Consider the following 21145-nt stretch of genomic DNA (forward strand, 5'->3'; position numbering starts at 1 on the left):
CCTCTCCAGCTGGCAAAAATGCAAAAGATTGACAACATCGCGTGGGCAGGGCCGTGGGAGAGAAGCATTCTGCTGTGTTGCTGGTGAGAGTGTAGAAGGATGTGGCCCCCATGGAGGAGAGTTTGCCTGTATCTGATGAAACTGCATGTGTATTTACCCTTTGACCCGGCAATCCCAGGTCAGGACCTTACCGCAGAGACGCTCCTCCACGAATACAAAAGCACACGTGCAGGGTTATTTGTTGTTGCAATATTTGTAATAGCAAAATATTGGAAAGAAGTCAAATGTCAATCTAGAGGAGACTGGGTGACTAAATTATGGTCTATCCATAAAGTAGAGTAGTCATTTAGTCATTTTGATGACTGTGCAGCCATCAAAAAAAAAAAAAATGAGGAAGATCTCCATGAATAGATGTGGAGAGATTTCTAGAATTTATTAAGAGAAGAAACAAGTATATGTAGTATTATAGTATGCCACTTACATCTTGTGTAAGAAATGAGGGAAAATAAAAAATTTGTATATATGTATTTGCTTGTTTTTGCAGAAAGAAACACAGCGGGACAAACCAGAAACTAATGAAAATGGTTAAAGGTGTGGTGTGGAGGGGACAAGGATACGAACGGGGCTTCTCTGAGCGCAACTGTTTATCTGGTTTTGACTTTGAAACCATGTAAATGCTTTATATTTTCAAAACTGCAAATTAAAAAAAAAAAGGATTTCTAAAAAAAAAAAAATCAATCCCTAAAACTGAATATAAATAGAAGCAAATAAGCTCTGTATCAAATTGATAACCACACAGAAAGTCATACTTTTTTTTTTTTGAGGAAGATTAGCCCTGAGCTAACATCTGCCACCAATCTTCCTCTTTTTGCTGAGGAAGACTGGCCCTGAGCTAACATCCATGCCCATCTTCTTCTACTTTATACGTGGGACGCCTACCACAGCATGGGTTGCCAAGTGGTGCCATGTCCACACCTGGGATCTGAACCAGCGAACCCTGGGCCACCAAAGTGGAATGTGCTCACTTAACCGCTGTGCCACCAGGCCAGCCCCAAGTCGTACGTTTTTAACAGCTTTATTGAGCTACGTACCATAAGGCTTGTACCCATTTGTAGTCGCTCCATATGTCCCCTAGCCCCCAGCGCCCAGTCCCAGGCAACCACTAATCTACTCGGTCTTCTGACCGTACATCTTTAGTGGGATACATTCTGAGGAATAAAAACAGAAACAAAAACAAAAGCCCCGCAAAGAAATCCTAAATTTTATGTATCAGGTGTATTGTTAGTGGCAATATTGCTATTAAAATTCTGGAACCACTTTAAGTCTATTATTAGATAAGGCAAGTACATAAATACATTAATTATTAATGTTATTTGGAACCAAAATTTTCACTATAAGAAAAATGCAGTACAAATATAAAATAAATGAAGGTGAAGAAAACCTTGTATCTTAAATATGAATTGGAAATATCAGTATGAACTCATGGAAAACATATTCTCGCTCTATTCCCTAAAAGGGCCTAGACGCTCTTTCCGGCACTCCCGTGGCAATGAGCACACCGAGAACCTAGGTCTTGTTTCTAAGTACCATTTCCCCACGGAAAGCAAACAGAGCTTCTTGGAGAAATGTTGATTCCAGATCTGCGAGAAGGAAAGTACAGGTGACCCAGGGACATCTTTTGTGCCAGAAAGCAAGGAAGTGCTCAGTAGAGGTCACATCAGAAGGACATAAAAAAGAACTCCCTCTGGCAAAACTGGGGACAATCTGAGCATCCCCAAGGATAGAGATGGTAATGGATTATAACACATTGAATAAAAACTTGCAAAAAAAGTCTGTAAAGAAGCCAAAAAATAATAATAGGAGGAGTGAAGGGACATGGGAAAGTTCTTCTTTAGGGAAGAATGAATGCCAGCTGATAAATATGGAAGGGATGACGGAATTAGAAAATCACCATTTTCAACTCCAGGGTAATAATTGATTTAGGCAAAAATCATTGTGGGATGCTAAAAGCATTGAGTGCAACATGTTGCGTGTGATGGCATGTACATAGATCACTTATTTTTTTTCAAAGCTATTTTATATTTTACACTTATTACAAAGGAGAAAATATACCTTTACATGTAGAGATCTGGAGGCCGCCACCTTGGCCCCGTGATCAAACTTAGCATCACCAGTAGCAGGACAGGCTGACATTATGTGCCTCCAGCTGCGATGTGGCATCCACAGCATCACCCATGGGATATTCTTACCAGCAATATTCAACCTGGATCTAACCATGAGGAAACAATCAGACAAACCCAGAATGTGAGGCATTCTACAAGGCAACGGGCCTGGACTCTTCCAAACAGGCAATATGATAAATATAAAAAGCAAACTAACAATAAAAAATGTTGGAGTCTTACGTTCAAAAGACTGAGAAACAGAACAACTGAATGAATTGTGTGAATGTTGATTCGATCTTAGCTTTTGAAAAAATTCTTTGAAAGGCACAGGACAATTGGGAATGTTTGAATGTGGGCTGCACGTGAGATGGTGTTTTCGAAGTGTTGTTATTTTTCTTAGGTGTAATAGTGTTGTTTGCTTATGTAGGAGAATATCCTTATTCTTAGGAGAAATGTTTTGAAGTATTTAGCAGTGACACACTGTGATGTCTACAAAATACTCTCAAATTATTGAGCAATAATGAACATAAGTAGAGAGAAAAGAGAAAGCAGATACGGCAAGGTGAGTGTAAGTTGATGTGTGTAAGTGAAGGGTGATGGGTGTTCATGTTTTATTTTTACAACATTTCTATAGTTTTGAACATTTTCAAGATCAGCTGCGGGGAGAACTCTAAGCTTGCTGTGTTGGGGAGGCTGTCCCGCCGGCCTCTCCTCTAGTTCGGGCTGGGCCAGGTCCTCTCTCCTGCCGTCTGCACGTTCCCTGCCTCCTTACCGAGCTGAATCGTCATCTCCTGTCTCCTCTCAGGTGAAGACCCCCTTGTGGATGACCAAAATGAACGAGATATCAATTCGGTCGCTGGGGTTTTAAAACTGTATTTCCGAGGACTGGAAAACCCACTCTTTCCTAAGGAAAGGTTTCAAGATTTGATATCTACTATTAGTAAGTATTTCCCAGGTGGGATGATCAGTTCCTTGACACATCGCTATTGAAGTTGCACTATGCGCTCGTCACCACACGAGCAGTCTGGCCCTTGTCCTCATAGAACTTAAAGCCTAGTTGTGCGAATAGCAAGATCATTGATAATGGCGGGGCTAATGGGCATGGAAGGAGCTCAGAGGAGAAGCAGAGAGAGACTTGGTTTCACGGATCACAGCTGAGGGAGAGTGATGTGAGGAGAGTCTTCCAGAAGGAGTGGACGCAGGGATCCTGGGAAGAGTTGGGGACACACAGACCAAGAGGAGCAGCAGGAGGGCGTCCTGGCCAGTGCATAGTGCAAGAGGCTGGAAGGGAACAATGGAGCAAGAGAGGGAAGACCGTGAATGCCTGCAAGGATTCCAGAGCTATTGGGTAATAGGGAGCCATGGAAGATTTGGGAGTCAGGTCAGCAACGTGACAAACAAAGGAAGTGGTGAAAATAAGCTGGCTGGGGGCTTCCTCTGACATTGCGAGCCATCGGAGTCCTCCTTGACTGGTGTTTCTGTGGGTAAAGGCAGGAGTCCCGTCTAGGGGGCTGAAGTAAAGGCACCTTGACTGTAAGATGCCCAACTCCAAGGCAACCTTTGGGGGATATTTTTTAAAATAAACTTTGAAGTTTAGAATATTTGAATTTTAGTATTTTGGAATAAACTTGTAAATTTAATTCGCCTTACAGAAAATTCCCCCCACCCAGTTTCACTAGGCATGCTTCTCTCAATGCTCTGAGAGTGGTTGGCAGCCAGGAAGCTGCCCCAGAGGTGGTGAGCACCTGTGGAGGGTTGAACCTCCTGCCTGCCTGGCTGATAGACCCTCCCGCACCCTCCCGCCCTCCACACTGCTCCCTGCTCGGCCTTCCAGATCCACTCCGAGCTCCAAAGCACGTTCCTGGCCACAAAGGCCCAACCCTGTCTGAGCCCCGTGTCACCTGCTCGGCCCATGTTTCCAGAAGCCCCAACAGTCCAGTTGAGCAGGGCCCTGACTGAACAAGGACATTGACCTCTGGTGCAAGTTCACAACATTGCACACCTTGAATCGCACCTTGAATCACAACATGAGAAAGACAGTCCCTTGCTAGTTCCCTCCCAAAGCCTGTGGTTACATCAAGGACTAAACCTCACACGTCAATCTCCCTTCCAGACAGAGAGCCAGGTGTGTATTTAAGGAAAATAAAATTAATAAATAATAGTGGAGGTGGTCCCAGGGCACTGATGACTGAAGTTGAGGACGTGGAGGGACCTGTATGAGGAGCGATGGAATCAATATGTGTGCAAGAGCCTTTAGCTCTATGTGGAGGCTCAGGTGAGGTTTCCTGGAGCCAGACCTTGAGGGTAGGCTGGAGTGTGCCGGGCAGTGATGAGAGATCACCAGTGTGTGCAAAGGCCCCAGGGCAGCAGAGTCCTTTGTGAGAGGGAGATGGTGGATAAGGTGGCGTGGTACAGAGTTTCTCAGTAGGGTACAGCAGTGCCTTGTTGTGTGTCCCACACATTCAGGACATTTAGCCCCTGGGCCCTGGGATCTCAGATGCCCGTAGCATCCTCCAGTCACTGTGACAACCCCAAAGAATGCCTCATATATTGTAAATGCCTCCCAACGTGCTTCATCACTTCATTTGCAAAGCACAGCTCTAAATCATCTTCAGATACTTTGGGAAGGGGCGGTGGCTAGGACATGAGGCAGGCAAGTTTGGTGGGAGCCCCAGCGCGAAGGGCCCTGGATGCAGAGGAGAAAGGGGAGAAGCTGTATTTTAGAAGAACATTCTAAATTCTCCTTGGCGCCCACTTCCCCTCTCCACGAGGCACTTGTCTCTCCTTACCAAGCCTCCCACCCTGACCCAACTGATGAAAGTACCCATGTCTGTCTCTCGAGGATTGACCTGAAAATGGGTCAGAGATGAGACCCCAAGCATCTGCCAGGCTTACAGGCTGATACACAGCTCGAGAGGTGGTTATTTACTCAGCAGTCACTTCCTGAATACCTACTATGTGCCAGGCCTGGGCTGCAGCTGGTGTTTACAAAGGGTTTAATGGAACATGGTCTCTGCTTGTGTTCTTCAGGACTCATAGGTTGCAGGTGACAGCAAGTCAGCTTACACTGGCTTGATCCATAAAAGGCAATGGATTGGCTTACATACCTGAAAAGTTGAGGGCCAGCTTTACCCAGACCTCACCCAGCATCAGCAGGACCCTGCCCCCCACCCCATCTCTGTGCTGGCTTCACTTTCCGGCAGGGTCTTCTTTCCTGGGAGCCCCCAGCTTCTCCAGACTTTCCTCTCCCCAATTTCTAGAGGGCGCTTCTCCTGGGTTTCTCCAGCCCGAAGTCCCAAGGATTGAGTCCAGCTGGTTCTGATTAGGCCATGTACCCCTCCCTGGGTCCACCCCTGCGGCCAGGTGAGGGTCACCCATCAACCCCCAGAAATGAGAGTAGAACTGGCTGCCCTGGACCACATGGGCTGACCTAGGAGGTGGGACCAGCAAATGGCGGCACCTTGGCTCTCTGAGGATGAAAGATGCCCCTTTCTGTTACAGAACTGGAGAACCCAGCTGAGAGGGTGCACCAGATCCAGCAAATCCTCGTCACCCTTCCCCGCGTGGTCATTGTGGTCATGAGATACCTCTTCGCTTTCCTCAACCAGTGAGTTGCCTGGCCAGGGGGGCCCCTCTTTGCCTCGGCCCCGGCCTCCTTTGGGAGGGTGTGTCCTGGGGCGTTTCTAGGTGCAGCTGTTCTCAAAACAGAACATGGAAACCGCTGAGATCTGAGTGGAGCCCCCAGAAGAAAGAAACCCCAGGGGGAGGATTTGCCTTTCCAGGTGACTTGTGCGTCCCTGCTCTCTTGTAGCCTCTCGCAGTATAGTGACGAAAACATGATGGACCCCTACAACCTGGCCATCTGCTTCGGGCCCACCCTCATGCACATCCCTGATGGGCAAGACCCTGTGTCCTGCCAGGCACACGTCAATGAAGTCATCAAAACCATCATCATCCATCATGAAGCCATCTTCCCCAGCCCTCGGGAGCTAGAGGGACCCGTGTATGAAAAATGCATGGCAGGAGGGGAAGAATATTGGTAAGATTCCGCTCCTCTTAATATTATGATTATTGTCATCATTGTTGTTGCTGCTGCTGTTGAACAGGAACAGTTAGAAATCTGTTGATTTTCTTTCTGCTTTATAGTCTGTACTCTCATGCACATTTTCTCATTTGAGCTTTGCAGCAGCCTGATATGAAAGATAGGTGCATCATTCAAGGCTCTCTTGGCTTGAAAGAGAAAGAAATCGAACTCAAAATGCTTAAACCAAGGAGGAATTTACTGGTTTACTTAAATAAAAAGTCTGGGCGCATACCTTCAGGTATTGCTGGATCCAGGAATTCAGCTATTATCATTAGGACATGGTCCTGCAATCCTCAGCTCTACTTTCTTCTGCATTGGCTTCATTCTCAGGCAGCCTCTCCCTTGGTGGTTTCAAGAAGGCATCCAGCAACTCTAGATTTACAGCCCATTCTCTCAGCATCCCCAGGGGAAAAAGAGCTTCTCCTCCAATGTTTCAACACAAGCTCCAAAATTGTCTCCTTGCTGAGGCTTGGGTCTGGTGAACTAATCACCCTGGTTAGGAGATGTAATGCCATCATTGGCCAGGTGAGTCGCAAGCTCATCGCAGGCAGCAGGGGAGTGAATAATCCCCACCTTAACCTCATGAACTGAGAGTGACACTTGTCACCATTGTCCCCTCCCACCTAGGAGTTGTCTTTTCCAGACAAAGTGAGTTCACTTTCCTTGAGAGCTCCACACCAGGACACCAGTTGCTGGTTGGGCACCTCTGCATACCTGGTGCTACACTGAGTCTTGGGAGAAATATTTTAGGACCTTAAGAAGATCAGGGCTGGCACCCTTCCCCAGGCGAAGACCATCAAATGTAGTGAAGATAGGACATATTTTAAAAAAAGTGGTGAAGACAGAAAATTCAGAACGCCAACTGACAGACCCGTCACAGGTCCCCAGTCTGTCTTTATTCCCAGTCCAGGACAGCACGCAGCTCTATATTTAGGTATCACCTGTGTGCTTTCAGCCTGGCGCCCGCCGGGAGTTGGTCTTTTGATTATCCCAGCGTTCCTGGGCTCTTGAATCACTTTCATTCTTGGACGTATTTGGGCAGCCGCTTCAAAGAAGGGGGACGTTCCAGCGCCTTTGTTTCCCTGCAGCTCTTCACTGGACGGCTCATCACAGCTCTCTAACCTCATTTGAGGCACTGGGAGCGGGTCTGTCTCTGTTCTGTAACAGAAACATCAAACAGCCAGCAAGCACGCTTTCTGGACAAAGAGAAGCTTTTCCCACAGTTTTTGCAACATTACTGGTTTTCTTTCTTGCTGCGGTATAGGTGTATAATTAGCGTTCTGGGAAGGGACGTGCAGATCTTAGAGTACTTCTCAAAGAACAGTATACAATAACCACACTTTTCTTAATCCCATTTGTGTCCCATGAGAAAGGAAAATTATTAATTACGTGGTGATTTGGGAGGCATTTTCAAAGCCAAAAATGGGGATTTGGCTGAGGGTCTCATCACAGTGGACAACTTTCATTCGTTCAGCAAATGGTTACTGAGCATCTGTCCTGGGCCAGGCCCAGGGCCAGGGGGCAGGGCCGTAACCCAAGCAGGATTAACCCCCGCGGCAGGGGGCTCTGGTGGAAGAGGAAACAGTTCCAGAAGTGGGGCCCCCTGAGCCACTGGTGGGAAGTCAGAAAAGGCTTCCCGGAGTAAGTAAAGACTTAGCTGAGACCTGCAGGGTGAACTGGAGTCTGCTGGGTGAGGAGTGGGCAAAAGAATGTTCTAGACCTGGAGCATGAAATAGAATGAAAAGTGATTCCATGTGGCCACAGTGACAAGGGAATGGTAAGGGAGGAGCCTCCACAGGCCAGCAGGAGGCAGGTTATGAAAGGTCTTAAACAACCGATCATGCACAGTCTGGACCTTATCCAGGAGGCAACGGAGAATTTGTCGTGATAAAGTCCCTATTCCTTTAAATGGCAATGTAAATGTGACCTCCTCCCAGAAGCCATCCTGACCACCTCTGCAGGTCCCCTCTGCTCATTTGTTCCTACATAACACGTTTCAGCTGGCACCAGTTTTATTTCCTGGCCCATGAAGGCAGGGCCCGGGTCCACCTTACCCATCTGTGCGTCCCTCCTACCTAGCACAGTGCCTGGCGTGTATTAGGACTCAATCAATGGCTCAGTAAAAAAGCTGACTGACTATGTGGATGAATCCCGGCCTCAGGAAGCTTAGAATCTAGTGAGGCGGTAGCAGCTGGTGAAATTCTCCCAGGGCACTAATGCCTAAATTTGACGGGCCTGGATGCAGTCTACCGCCCTGCCCATCCTGGTTGCCGGCCTGCTCGCAGCGCCTGGACCGATCTGGGCTTTGCATGCAGCATCATGGGACAGCCCTGAGGGACCCTGCTGCTTGTGAGCTTCATGCCACCGCGCTGGCGTGTTGTCTCCGCTGTGAGACGCGGAGCCAGGCTAGCTGGATGACTCACGGTACTTCCACAATTCCTTTCTCTTCTGGCTTGTGGTCCTTCCGAGGATAAATGCCAGGGTTTGACACTGCCCTCTGGATCTTACACAACACCAAGGCATCAACAACCTTTACCAAGAAGAGAGCTCAGCAACTTCCAAGGCTGGCGGCAGGTGGGGGAGGTTATTCAGGGAAGCTTCCAGAAAAGGAGGCTGGGAGTGGTTTTCTATTAGCAAGGTTCGTGGGTGGTCAGATGGAAAAGACGGGATGAAGGGGGCCTGTGTCTGATTTGGGTCAAGGCCCAGAGGCAGGCTGGGCTGGCACCTGTGGAGGCTGAGGACAGCGTGAGGGTACAAAGCCCGCCAGCGAGTCCCCTTCCCGTGTTTCCTTGCAGTGACAGCCCACACAGCGAGCCAGGGACCATCGATGAAGTTGACCACGACAATGGCACCGAGCCTCACACCAGTGATGAAGGTGAGTGAGGGGCAGTCCGGGCCCAGGGCACTCCCCCCGGGGGCCTCTCATGCTGACTCAGGCCTGCCCAACCCCTCCAGCTTTGCAAGTCAGCATCGTCCTCCAGAATAGATGGGGACCCAGGAAGACCTCAGGGGCAGGTGCCCTCCAGTTCACCACGTTCCTGCTCGGCCTGCCTCATCCCTTTCTGTGTCCTGCCTGGCCCGAGTGCGAGTCTTAAGTCTTAAGAGACTTTCCTGGGTAGGAAGCATGCTTTGCCCCGCAGGGGGTCTGTTCTGTGCCCACCCTGTGCTGGGACTTGGACCCCGTCGATGGACGAGACATGGGTCATCGACAAGCTCCCAGCCTCGTCCCCGTCACATTGGGAGCAGCTCCCCATGATGCAGAGTCATAATGCCGGATTACAGGTGTGTCCCCATGCAGTGGGCGCCCTGAAGCTAAAGCCAAACAGTGATGACCCAGGGAAGTGTGTGGAGATAGAGGGATGCAGAGGCAGGCCAGCCTGGGCTCTGAGGAACTCACCGGGCCTTCCCCCGCTTCTAGACAAGGAGAAGAGAATCAGGCTGGTCTCTGGGGAGCCCGGACTGTGTGGACAAGCAGTCTGGATGATGTGGGCCTGAGGCCAGAGTGCCCATTAGGCAGAGTAGGCACACTGCCCAGGGCCCACGATGCTTTTAGTGCCCATGAAAATGTTTTAATTTCTTTTAAAATAAGAAGAAAAAAATGAATATGATCGAGCCTGGATTATACTCATCTTTATACCAATGCAGTTGTAAAATCTAACTTTTAACTTTTTTTAAAAAATAGAGGAAGAGACCCATGCAAGCAAAAGTGCCCAGGGCCTGTGAAAGTCCTGTGCAGCCCTGTGTAGATCGAGCAAAGCCCTCCATTCTCCCTGTCATAGTTTTACTGTCTCAAAATCAGTATTTAGCAGTTCTGCCGGCCTTTGTGTTTCTTTGTGGAAAGTCCCAGGCCCCGTCTGGGTATGTATTTCTGGGAGCTGGTGAAAGAGGCAAGACAGACTGGTGGGTTTTCACATTCTAGGAGGCCTGTTTCAGTTGCTAATGACAGAACCCCCAGCTCGAACTGACTTAAGCGTCAAGGGGAATCAGACCAGGAGCTGGATCCAGGAGCCGTTGATTTTGTCAGGCGTTTGTCTGCATCTTCCTGTTCTGCTTCCCTCTGGGCTGGCTTCCTTGTCAAGTAGGCTCTCCCTGTGTGGTGGGCCCTGGCAGTTCCAGGGTTTCGTTATCCTTTTCCCCAAAGTCCCAGTGGGAAACAGCTTCCTTTTCATAATGGTTCCAAGAAGGGTCCTGGGATGGGCTCTCACTGGACAGCCTTGGGGTCACGCCCCCAGGCGTGAGCCAATCACTGTGGCCCGAGAGGAAGCCTATGGGTCAGGCCTGGGTCGCAGGTGCAGAAAAGCAAATCTGGGTATAATGTTCAGCTCTGCCAGAATCCTGAGAGGCTGGAGTCACCCTGAGCTGAGGGAGGTGTCCTGCAGAGCCTGTGTTTGGAGACGGGAGGGCTGCCATCTTCTGTTGTTTGTGGTGGTTGGCTTTTTTCTTTCCTTCTTCTTCCCCTCCCGTGCTCCCTCCCTTTCTATCTCTGTTAACACCCCTTCCCCCTTCATGTTCTCTCCATCTGTTGCTTGTTTTATTTCTGGATCTCTGTGTGTGTGTGGCTCCCCTTGTTCCAGACCCTGCTCTCAGTCTGTCTTCTTCCACTGGGAGAAAATGCTTCTTGTCCAATGAGATAGATTGATTGTTCAGAATTGAGGCCTGTCGGGGCTGCGGGTGAAGGCAGACGTGCCTGCAAGAGGGCAGGTCAGGTGCCCTCTGAGCACCTTGCAGCTCTGCCCGTTGACCTGCGCTCCCACCTTCCTGGGGGCTGGCACTGGGGCTGCTGTCAGTCGCCTGCTGAGTTGCCCCCCCCCGCCCCCGAGCTCCTAGCCCGGTGGGCGGAAGGCTGCTCTGGGCATCAGGACTAGGGGCTGCAGGGAGAGTGGGTCTTGCTGGGTCAGTGAAGAGGCAACACACCAGCAAACAGGACACACCTAACAGGCTTCACCCCACAGCAAGAAGAATCCCCCAGAAACTGCTGCCTCGCCCCTCGCGGAGCGGAGGCTCACGTGTCCCTGGAATGGGCTAAGGCAGAGCTTGCGTCCACTTCCCCAGAGCTCCCTGCTCCTGTTGTTCTTTGTCCGCTGGCTGCTTCCTGAGAATGACAGGGGCAGGAAGAATCATCCTGCAAGGGCACCAGCCGCCCCGGGAGAGCCAGTTTCATGCTGCCTGAAGGTTCTCACTGTATCCTGGGTGTTGGTGGAGGTGCTGAATCAGGGGCAATCTCTGGAGGAAGAATTGCATTTCCTAAATGTTTGCATTCATGCCAACCCCAGCGTAAACAGTCACAGAAATCTTGAGCTGCAGGAACGGTCGAGGGGACACTGGCCTCTGAGCAAATAGACCTGGACTTGAAACACAGAGAGAGACCTTTATGGCTGTGAGATCTGTGGCAAGCCACATAACTGCTGGCCTCAGTTTCCTTATCTGTAAAATGGGAGTGACCACACCAAGAGAATTATGGCCTTGGTTAAAATGAGGTGACACATGAAAGAGCTTAGCACAGTGCCTGGGACAATAAAGTGGAGAGGAAATGTTGACTGACTCTGTATATGGTGTAAATCCTTCTTAATCCTGAGAAACTGAGTCCAGAGATTTTTATTGACCTAACTGGTCACTGGCAGCCTAACCCCCCTGTTTTCTTTACCTACTTTCTTTCTTTCTTTTTTTTTAATATTGTTCATAGAAATGGCTTTGAGAATTTATTACTTGCCTGCTAAATTTTTTTTGTTGTGGTAACATTGGTTTATAACATTATATAAATTTCAGGTATACATCATTGTATTTTGATTTCTGTGTAGATTACATCATGTTCACCACCCAAAGACTAATTACAATCCATCACCACACACATGTGCCTGATCACCTCTTTCATCCTCCTCCCTCCCCCTTGCCTTCTGGTAACCACTGATCCAATCTGTCTCTCTGTGGTTGGTTGTTGTTGTTTTTACTTTCTGTTTATGGATGAGATCATATGGTATTTGACTTTCTCCCTTTGACTTATTTCACTTAGCATAATACCCTCAAGGTCCATCCATGTTGTCACAAGTGGCCGGATTTCATCCTTTCTTATGGCTGAGTGGTATTCCATCGTGTATATAAACCACATCTTCTTTATCCCTTGATATTCGTCCCTTGATGGACACCTAGGTTGCAGTTTATGAATGTCTTTACGTCTGAAGTGTGTCCATTGTATGCAGCATAAATATAGGTCTTGTTTTTTCATCCAGTCGGCCACCCTATGCCTTTTGATTGGAGCAGTTAGTCCATTGACGTTTAAAGTAGCTGTTGATAAGTATGTACTTATTGCCATTCTGTTTTTGTAGTAGTTCTCTGTTCTTCTCCTCTTGCTCTCTTCCCTTGCGGTTTCGTGGCTTTCTTTAGTATTATGTTTGGGTTCCCTTCTCTTAATTTTTTGTGTATTTATTATAGGTTTCTGGTTTGTGATTACCATGAGGTTCATATATTATAACCTACATATATGGCAATCTATATGAAGTTGATGGCCTTTTTAGTTTGACCTCTTGCTAAAAGCTCTATTCTTCTACTCCCCTCCTCCCATGTTTTATGTTTTTGATGTCATATCTAACCTCTTTGTTTGTGTGTGTGTGTGTATCCGTTACCCTCTTATCCTGGAAATAGATAATTTTAGTACTTTTTTTTTGACCTTCGTATTATCTTCATAGGTGGTTGATCTGTTACCTTTACTGTATATTTGCCTTTGCCTTTACCAGTGATTTTATTGCTTTTTTTTTTTGATAATTTTCTTATTCCTATTTGTGGTCTTCTCTTTCCCACTTAAATGAGTACCTTTAGCATTTCTCATAGGGTTGTTTTCTTGGTGATAAACCCCTTTAGTTTTTGCTTGTCTGGGGAACTCTTTCTCTCTTCTTCCATTCTGAATGATAGCCTTGAACGGTAGAGTATTCTTGGCTGTAGGTTTTTTCCTACACTGCAGAGGCCCCCCCCACCCCCAACACTCCATCTGCTCCTTGTGCATTCCCTGTCCCACAGAGGTTGACCCACTTGCCCACCTGCAGAGGTTGCAGGCACCCTGCGTATGCAGGCCCACAAGTTGCCTGAGGGCTTGCTGCTGGGTGGGGCAAGTCCCTGGGGTGGGCTGCCTGCCCTGGCTGAGCTGGATTAAATCAGTGCTCTAGTGGGTGTGGCAGATCCCTGGGCTAACAGGCCAGGGAAAGAACTCCAATGGCATCCTCCAGCATCTGTGTCAGCATGCCCGTACTAGGTCACAGTAATGGCTGCTGCCAATGTCTTAGTCCCTGGAGAGGTCTCACCTCTCATCAGGATGCACCCAGAGCCTATCAGGTGAGACTCTTTTCACCAAAGGACTTTGTACCTTTCTTTCTGGTGATTTTAGGTTGCTTTCTGAAATCGGTGAATTTGTGCATGGGCCCTTTAAGAGCCAGCTTTTTTCCCCTTATGTCTGATAGCTTTTCTGGGTGTATTCCCCATTGTAGTTAATAGCCAGCCAAGCCAGATATTATGACACCCATCTCTGTTGTGCTGAATCCAAAGGCTGCTTATTGTGGTACTGCTCCCTGGCTCAGGTCCCCCACTCCTCCAGGGAATGCTGCCCACTTTAGGATTGCTCCTGACTGGCCAGGAAGCACCATGGCTAGGAGGTGGCTTTTTATTCTCTCCAGAAAGGAATTTCTGCCTCTTCTATTTCAGTCAGGACTGTCTCTTGTTGCAGGGCTTCTTTTTATCCAGTTTTCAGTTCTCTCTCAGGGGTAATTGTTCCAAGAGTAGTTGTAAATTTGTTGTGTCCATGGGAGGAAGTGAGTTCAGAGCCTGCCTATGCTGTCATCTTGACCGAACTCTTTACCCACTTTTTAAAGACATTTCATTTGGGGGATCATCAATATCTTTGTTTCTCTTGAGAACACCCTGTATGAATGGAATCCACAGACTTCAAAGGTCAAATCAGCCATAAAACCATGAGTCTGTGTCCTTGTAACAGATGGGTCATCCCATGAGTGACCACATTGGAGGAAGGAGATGGTTGTTTGGGCACCTACTGCCTTTCCTGTCTCAACAGATTCTGTCCCTAACTGATGCCTGCTGCCCTGTCTTGAGTCAGTTAGCACATTGTGGGTGTAAGTCTGGAAAATCTGCTTGTGCTAGCCCTTTTGCTCTCCAAGATTTATAAAGAAACCTTGGTTAGACTGAGAAACCTTGATTATCAGAAATAAACCTAATGAAAACATTAAGGCAGCTTGTCAATAGCAACTTTATTAATTGGATGCTAGATGAGGAACAAGACTGACAGATAAAGAAATGACTAAAATTAGTTACAGAAACATGTTCATATAGTTATAATATGTCAATTTTCAATTATAATTACACCATCATTCTCTCACTGGTGTTTTCCCCAAATTCTCCAAATTTTCCTTTCTCCTCACCCATCATCTTCATCTAGAAAGCCAGTAAGCAGTTCACTCTTTGGACATATCAGAAGTCCATAAATGGGCATTAGGACGGCCATTGTGGGCAAAATTTTATATCTATTGGAATGTGTGCCTCTGAGAAGAGGTCTATAGTTTTCATCAGATTGTTCTAGACAGCTACTAGAAACCAGGGTAAGATTTTTGTTTATTTGAAGTTCCCAATATTTCTTTAATAAAAAATTTCAAACACACAGAAAAGTTGAAAGAAAGTATACAGTGGAACACCCATCTACCTACCACCTAGTTTCTGCAGTTGTTAACATTTTGTTGTTTTCTTTATCATGTATCTATCTATCCATCTATCAATCCATCTTCTTTTTAACACATTTCAAAGTAAGTTGCCATCATCAGTGTGCATCACCCCCAAACACGTCAGCATACAAATCATTAACGAGGGGACAATGTTGTTTATGGTTCTATTTTTGAAGTAGAATTACGTGCGCTGAAAAACTTACTACAAAGCCACGGTAATCAAACAATGTAGTACTTGCATGAGGACAGACATATAGATCAATGGAATAGAATTGAGAGTCCAGAAATAAACCCACACGTCTATGGTCAACTGATCTTTTACAAGCGGGCCAAGACCATCCAATGGGGAAAGAATATCTTTTCAGTTAATGTTGCTGGTACAACTGAATAGCCACACACAAAGAATGAAGTTGGACCTTTACCTCGCACTATATACAAAAATTAACTCAAAATGGATTAAATGGATTACATAAAACGTAGGACCTAAAACTATTAAACTCTCAGAAGAAAACAGGATAACTCTTCATGAACTTGGATTTGGTAAAGGATTCTTAGATATAACACCAAAAGCATGAACAATAAAAGAAAAAATAGATGACTTGGACTTCATCAAAATTAAAAACTTAGGTGCTTCAAAGGACACCACCAAGAAAATGAAAAGACAACCACAGAATATGTCTGCAAATCATATATCTGATAAAGAACTTATATCTAGAATATGTAAAGAGCTCTTACAACTCAATAATAAAAAGACAAGTAACAAAACTTTAAAATGAGCAAAGGATCTGAAGAAACATTTCTCCGAGGAAGATGTACAAATGACCAAAAAGCACATGAAAAGATGTTTCAATGTGCAAGATCATAGCATCTGTGGATAGACATAGTTTTAGTTCTTCCTTTCCAATCTGGATACTTTTTATTTCTTTTCCTTGCCTAATTGCCGTGGCTAGACCCTCAAATACAATGTTAATTAGAAGTGATGAGAATGGACATCTTTGTCTAGCTCCTGACCTTAGGGGGAGAGCATCCAGTATTTTACCATTAAGTATGATGTTAGCTGTGGGTTTTTCATAGATGCCATGTGTCAGATTGAGAAAGTTCCCTTCTATTCCTAGTTTGCTGAGTGCTTTTATCATGCTGGATTTTGTCAAATGTTTTTTCTTCATCTATTGAGATGATCATGTGGTTTTTGTTATTTTGTTCTATGGATTGATATATTACATTAATTGATTTTTTGGGGGATGTTAAACCAATTTTGCATTCCTTCATACCCTGTCCCAGTCAGTCCTTGCCCCCAAAGCCCAAGAAACCACCACTGATCTGGTTTGTTTTTTCCACCATAGATTAATTTTGCCTGTTCTAGAACTTCATATAAATGGTTGTACAGAATAGAGGCTTCTGGCTCTGTCTTCTTTCACTTGGCATAATGTTTAGAGATTCAACCATGTTGTATGTGTTAGGTGAAGTTTTTATGGTGTTAAAATGGTATTACAGTCAGTAATGTATGCCCAATTCTGCCCAAATCATGGCCACCCCACCCTGTAAGAAATAAAGAACAACAGAAAACGAGAACAGTGGCCACTTTATTGTTAACGAGGCTGTTGCATTCCTTGGATAAATTCCACTTGAGAATGGAGCATAATTCTTTTTATATGTTACTGGATTCAGTTTGCTAGTGTTTTGTTGAGGATTTTTCCATCCATATTCATGAGCTATTGGTCTATAGTTTTCTTTCTTGTGATGACTTTGTCTGACTTTGGTATCAGGGTAATACTGACCTTATAAAATGAGATAAGTGTTTCCTCCTCTTTTATTTTGTGGAAAAGTTTGTGAAGAATTGTTATTAATTCTTCTTGAGGTGTTTGGTGGAATTCAGCAGTGAAGCCATCTGGGTCTAGGCATTTCTTTGTGGGTGTGTAGTTTTTTGATTACTGATTCAGTCTCTTCACTTGTTATAGGTCTATTCAAATTTCCTATTTCCTGTTGAGTTAGTTTGAGAAATTTGTATGTTTGTAGGGATTTGTCCATTTCATCTAGGTTATTCAATTTACTGACATACAGATGCTCATAGTATTGATTTATAATTATTTTTATTTCTGTAAAGTTGATAGTAATGTTCCTTTTTCATTTTTGATTCTATAATTTGAGTCTTCTCTTTTTTTCTTGGTCAATGTAGCTAAAGGCTTGTAAATTTTTTCAATCTTTTCAAAGAATCAGCTTTTGGTTTCATTTATTTTCTCTATCATTTTTCTATTCTCTATTCATTAATTTTTTACTCTAATCTGTATTATTTCCTTCTTTTCTTTGGGTTTAGTTTGCTCTTTTTCCAGTGTCTTACAGTGGAAGTTTAGGTTATTGATTTGAGTTCTTTTTTTAATACAAGCATTTATAGCTATAAATGTCTCTCTAAGCTCTCTTTTCACTGCATCTCATCCATTTTGGTCTATGTGTCTTCATTTTCATTCATCTCAAAGTATTTTCTGATTTCTCTTTTGATTTTTTCTTTGACCATTGGTTATTTAGGAGTGTGTTGTTTAATTTCCTCATATTTGTGAGTTTCCCAAGTTTTTTCCTACTAGTGATTTCTATATAGAGAAATTACTAATGAATATAGAAGTTAAAAGATCGGGAACTAGTAACAACAGCGAGGAGACTTTGGTTCTGGCCTGACTCTGTTGCTGAATAGCAAATCAATAATTTCATTCTACTGTGATCGGAGGACATCCTTTGTATTATTTATATCCTTTTGAATTATTGAGGTTTATTTTATGGCTCAGCATATGGCATGTCCTGGAGAATGTTCCATATGCACTTGAAAAGAATGTCCATTTTCTTTTTGAGTGGAGCGCTCTATGGGTCTGTCAGCAGTTGGTACAGTGTTAAGTGTTGTATTTAATTGTTAATCTTCTGTCTAGCTGTTCTACTCATTTTTGAAAGTGGAGTATTGAGGTCTCCAACTGTTATTTTTGAATTTTCTGTTTCTCCCTTCGTTTCTGTCAGTTTTTGCTTCATGTATTTTGCTGCTCCATTGCTAGATTTGTTATGTTTATTATTGTTATATCTTCCTAATGGATTGAACTTTTTATCGTTATAAAATGTTCCTTTTATTTCTAGTAAAAATATTTTTGTTTTAAAGTCTATGTTGTCTGATATTAGTATAGCCACTCCAGCTTTCCTCTGGCTGTAGTTTGCATAATATATTTTTTCCATCCTTTTACTTTCATCCTATTTGTATTTGAATCTAAAGTGTGTCTCTTATAGACAACATATAGTTGGATCATGTTATTTTATCCACTCTGACAATCTCTGCATCTTAATTGGATTATCTAATCCATTCACATTTAATGTTACTGTTGATATAGTTGGATTTATGTCTGCCATTTTACTTTTTTGTTTTCTATGCATCTCATGTCTTTTTTGTTCCTCCAGTCTTTCTTTACTGCTTTCTTTTGCATTAAGTGAATGTTTTCTAATGTAGCGTTTTAATTTATTTAATGATTTTTTTCCACTACATTTTTGAGTTATATTTTGGTGGTTGCTCTAGAGTTTACTATATACATCTTAACTTCTTAGGATGAGCTTCAAATTTGTACTAGCTTAATTCCAGTGATATATGAAACTATTACTCAATATGGTTCTATTCTCCTTTCTATGTTCTTGTGGTATTATTATACATATTATATCTGCTAATATTATAAACCTGACAGTACATTATTATAATGATTTCTTTACCATCTGTAGTCATTTCCTTAGCCCAATACAGCTTTGTTCTCATCTCCTTTGTGCTGTTATTGGCAAATATATTACATTTCTATATGTCATTGGCCCTACAATATTATATACATATTTTATGCACTTGCTTTCAAAATCAGTTAAGAGAAGAAAAGAGAAAAAATATGCATTTATACTCTTTTTTGATTGCAGAATTACCTTTATTGGGGTTCTTTGTTTTTTCTTGTGGATTCAAAATTACTGTAAGGGGTCACTTGCTTTCAGCCTGAAAAACCTTTCTTTAGTGTTTCTTGTAAGGTAGATTTGCTAGTGACAAATTTTGTGTGTTTTTTTAATCTGAGAATATCCTTAGTTTGCCTCATTTTTGAAAAATAGCTTTGCGAAGTGTAAGATTCTTAGTTGACAATTATTTTCTCTGAGTACTTTGAACATGATATCCCACTGCCTTCTGGCCTCCATTGTTTCTACTGAGAAGTCAGCTGTTAATCTTATTTGGTTCCCTTGTAAGTGATGAATTGTTTTTCTCTTGATACTTCCAAGATTTTCTCCTTGTCTCTTTCAGCATTATTATCATGTGTCTGTTTGTGGATCTTGTTGCATATCCTACATTGAGCTTCCTGGACATGTAGGTCATTGTTTTTCAATAAATTTGGGGAGTTTTCTGAGGAATAGTTTCTGAGGTTCTGACCCCTGGAGGACTCCTCTCAGCTGTCTTATTCCCTGGTTATCTCCTGCAAACTAGCTGGTCTACAGTTTAGGCTGTATCTTTATTAAATCCACGAACCTGCCCCCAGCTGCCTTTTACCACAACCTCCACTCTTCTTGAGAGCACTGTTGGGCTTGAACTTCTCCAAGCTATGTTGCAAATGAAGTCAATTCCTTTCGAAGAGATTGGCAACTGTTTTGCAGCCTCCTTCTCCCCCGAGGCAAAATCTCTGAGGTAGTGCTCTGGAGTTTGGGGTGAAGACAATGGTAAGCTTCTGAGGGACATTCTAGGAGTTGAGTGCTTTGTGGAGGGGCAGGCAGCAGCCTAAAGTCCTCTCAGCTTGCCTCTCCTCCCATGGAAACATCATGTTATGAGCTGGGGCAAGGGAGATCCAGGTCCCAATATTCTTATGGTGCTGTGCTCAGGGTAGAACTTCCATTTCATGAGTGAAGGTTGGGTGGCAGAAGGGAGCCTTCGCCTCTCTACTGCGCTCCCCTGGGACTTAGCCCCAGCAATAGAGAGCTTGGGGAAGGATGAGAAACAGCGATCTCATGCTCCTCTTAGGAAGAAGGCCCTTCAGCTAGAAACGGGGGTGCTGGCCGGGAGAGGATGCCCTGTGTTTTGGGCTGCAGCATTCTGCTGGAGTCTCTGCTGCCCTGAGTTCAGGGGGCTGGTGGAGGAGAGAGCAGATGGGTTCAGATTCCACAGACTCTCACCTTTTTTACTGAATTTTCATGGATTTTCTTGAATAGATGTTTCTTCATTTGCTATTTGCCCTTAGGACCATTTCCAGAAGCTCTCAATGGTTGTTTCTTCGTTTGTTTGCTTATTTTATGTATTTCACAAGTTTCAGTGGGGAATGGGTCAGCAGATCTCCTCACATGGTCATGCTAGGTTGATCTCTCTCCTTTCTTGTCAAACAAAATCTAAATCTTAATACTAGCTGCTGCCGCAGCCCAAGGCAATGAAAGAACCCAAGGTCATGAGTGAGAGGAGGAGAAGAAAGGGATCCTATGACAGGCCCTAGGTTATATGGTTACTTTAGTCGCAGGGAAGATGAGAGAAGAGAGGGCTCATCCATGTTCCCAACCTTTAACATGGTGACCATGGCCTCTAATAAACCAGCCTAATGAGGTTAGTATTCTCTCTTCAGAGACAGTGTGGGGCGGGGTGGGGTTGGGGGACAGTGAGGTGGTATTAAGAGGAATGGAGCCACCTGCTCTTCCATACAGGCAGAGTTCATGACCTCAAAACTCTTCTGTAGTGTGGCATCGTTAGAGAGGGGCATTGAGCTTCCTATCAGGTGATGGGTAGAGAAGGATAATGAGCGTGGGATTTGTAAAATGTCCAGCCTTCAGATTCTGAAATAAAAGCAAACCTCCAACATATCTTTTCATGTCTGTGTCAAGCCCCGGACTGTTGTAACAGCGTCTGAAGTGCTGTTGCCTCCAGCCTCTCCCCTCCAGTCCTTCCCCAGCTCTACAACTGGCCTCAGAAGCCAGGGGAAGACATCTGGGCTTTGTTCCAAGCACAATGGGAAGCCTTCAGAGGGACTTGAACAAGAGAGTTTCATGGTCTGATTTCTGTTAAAAGACCCCTCTAGCTGCCGTGGGGAGAAGTGGCTCTACCAAGCAAGAATGACAGGAGGGGACAGGTAGACGGACAGCAGTGGCCTGGACCAGGGCCGCGGCAGGGGAGGTGATGACTGGTCAGATTCAGGAGACGGTTCCAAGGATTTGCAGAT

General features: G+C 44.8%; 1 protein-coding gene across 10 annotated transcripts in view; it reads left to right on the forward strand.

Moving 5' to 3' along the window:
- Positions 1-21145, forward strand: part of SRGAP3 (SLIT-ROBO Rho GTPase activating protein 3) — a 245826-nt gene that overhangs the window by 206978 nt on the left and 17703 nt on the right. For all 10 annotated transcript variants that reach the window (XR_011527372.1, XM_070576653.1, XM_070576655.1 and 7 more), the window contains 4 exons: positions 2968-3102; positions 5664-5769; positions 5974-6201; positions 9042-9121. Coding sequence is in view for 9 of the 10 variants with exons in the window: in XM_070576653.1 (XP_070432754.1) it covers positions 2968-3102; positions 5664-5769; positions 5974-6201; positions 9042-9121 (549 nt within the window). In the remaining variant the exon portion in view is untranslated. The remainder of the gene's footprint in view (positions 1-2967; positions 3103-5663; positions 5770-5973; positions 6202-9041; positions 9122-21145) is intronic.

Source organism: Equus przewalskii, chromosome 15 (genome assembly GCF_037783145.1).
Source record: "Equus przewalskii isolate Varuska chromosome 15, EquPr2, whole genome shotgun sequence".
Taxonomy (NCBI): domain Eukaryota; kingdom Metazoa; phylum Chordata; class Mammalia; order Perissodactyla; family Equidae; genus Equus; species Equus przewalskii.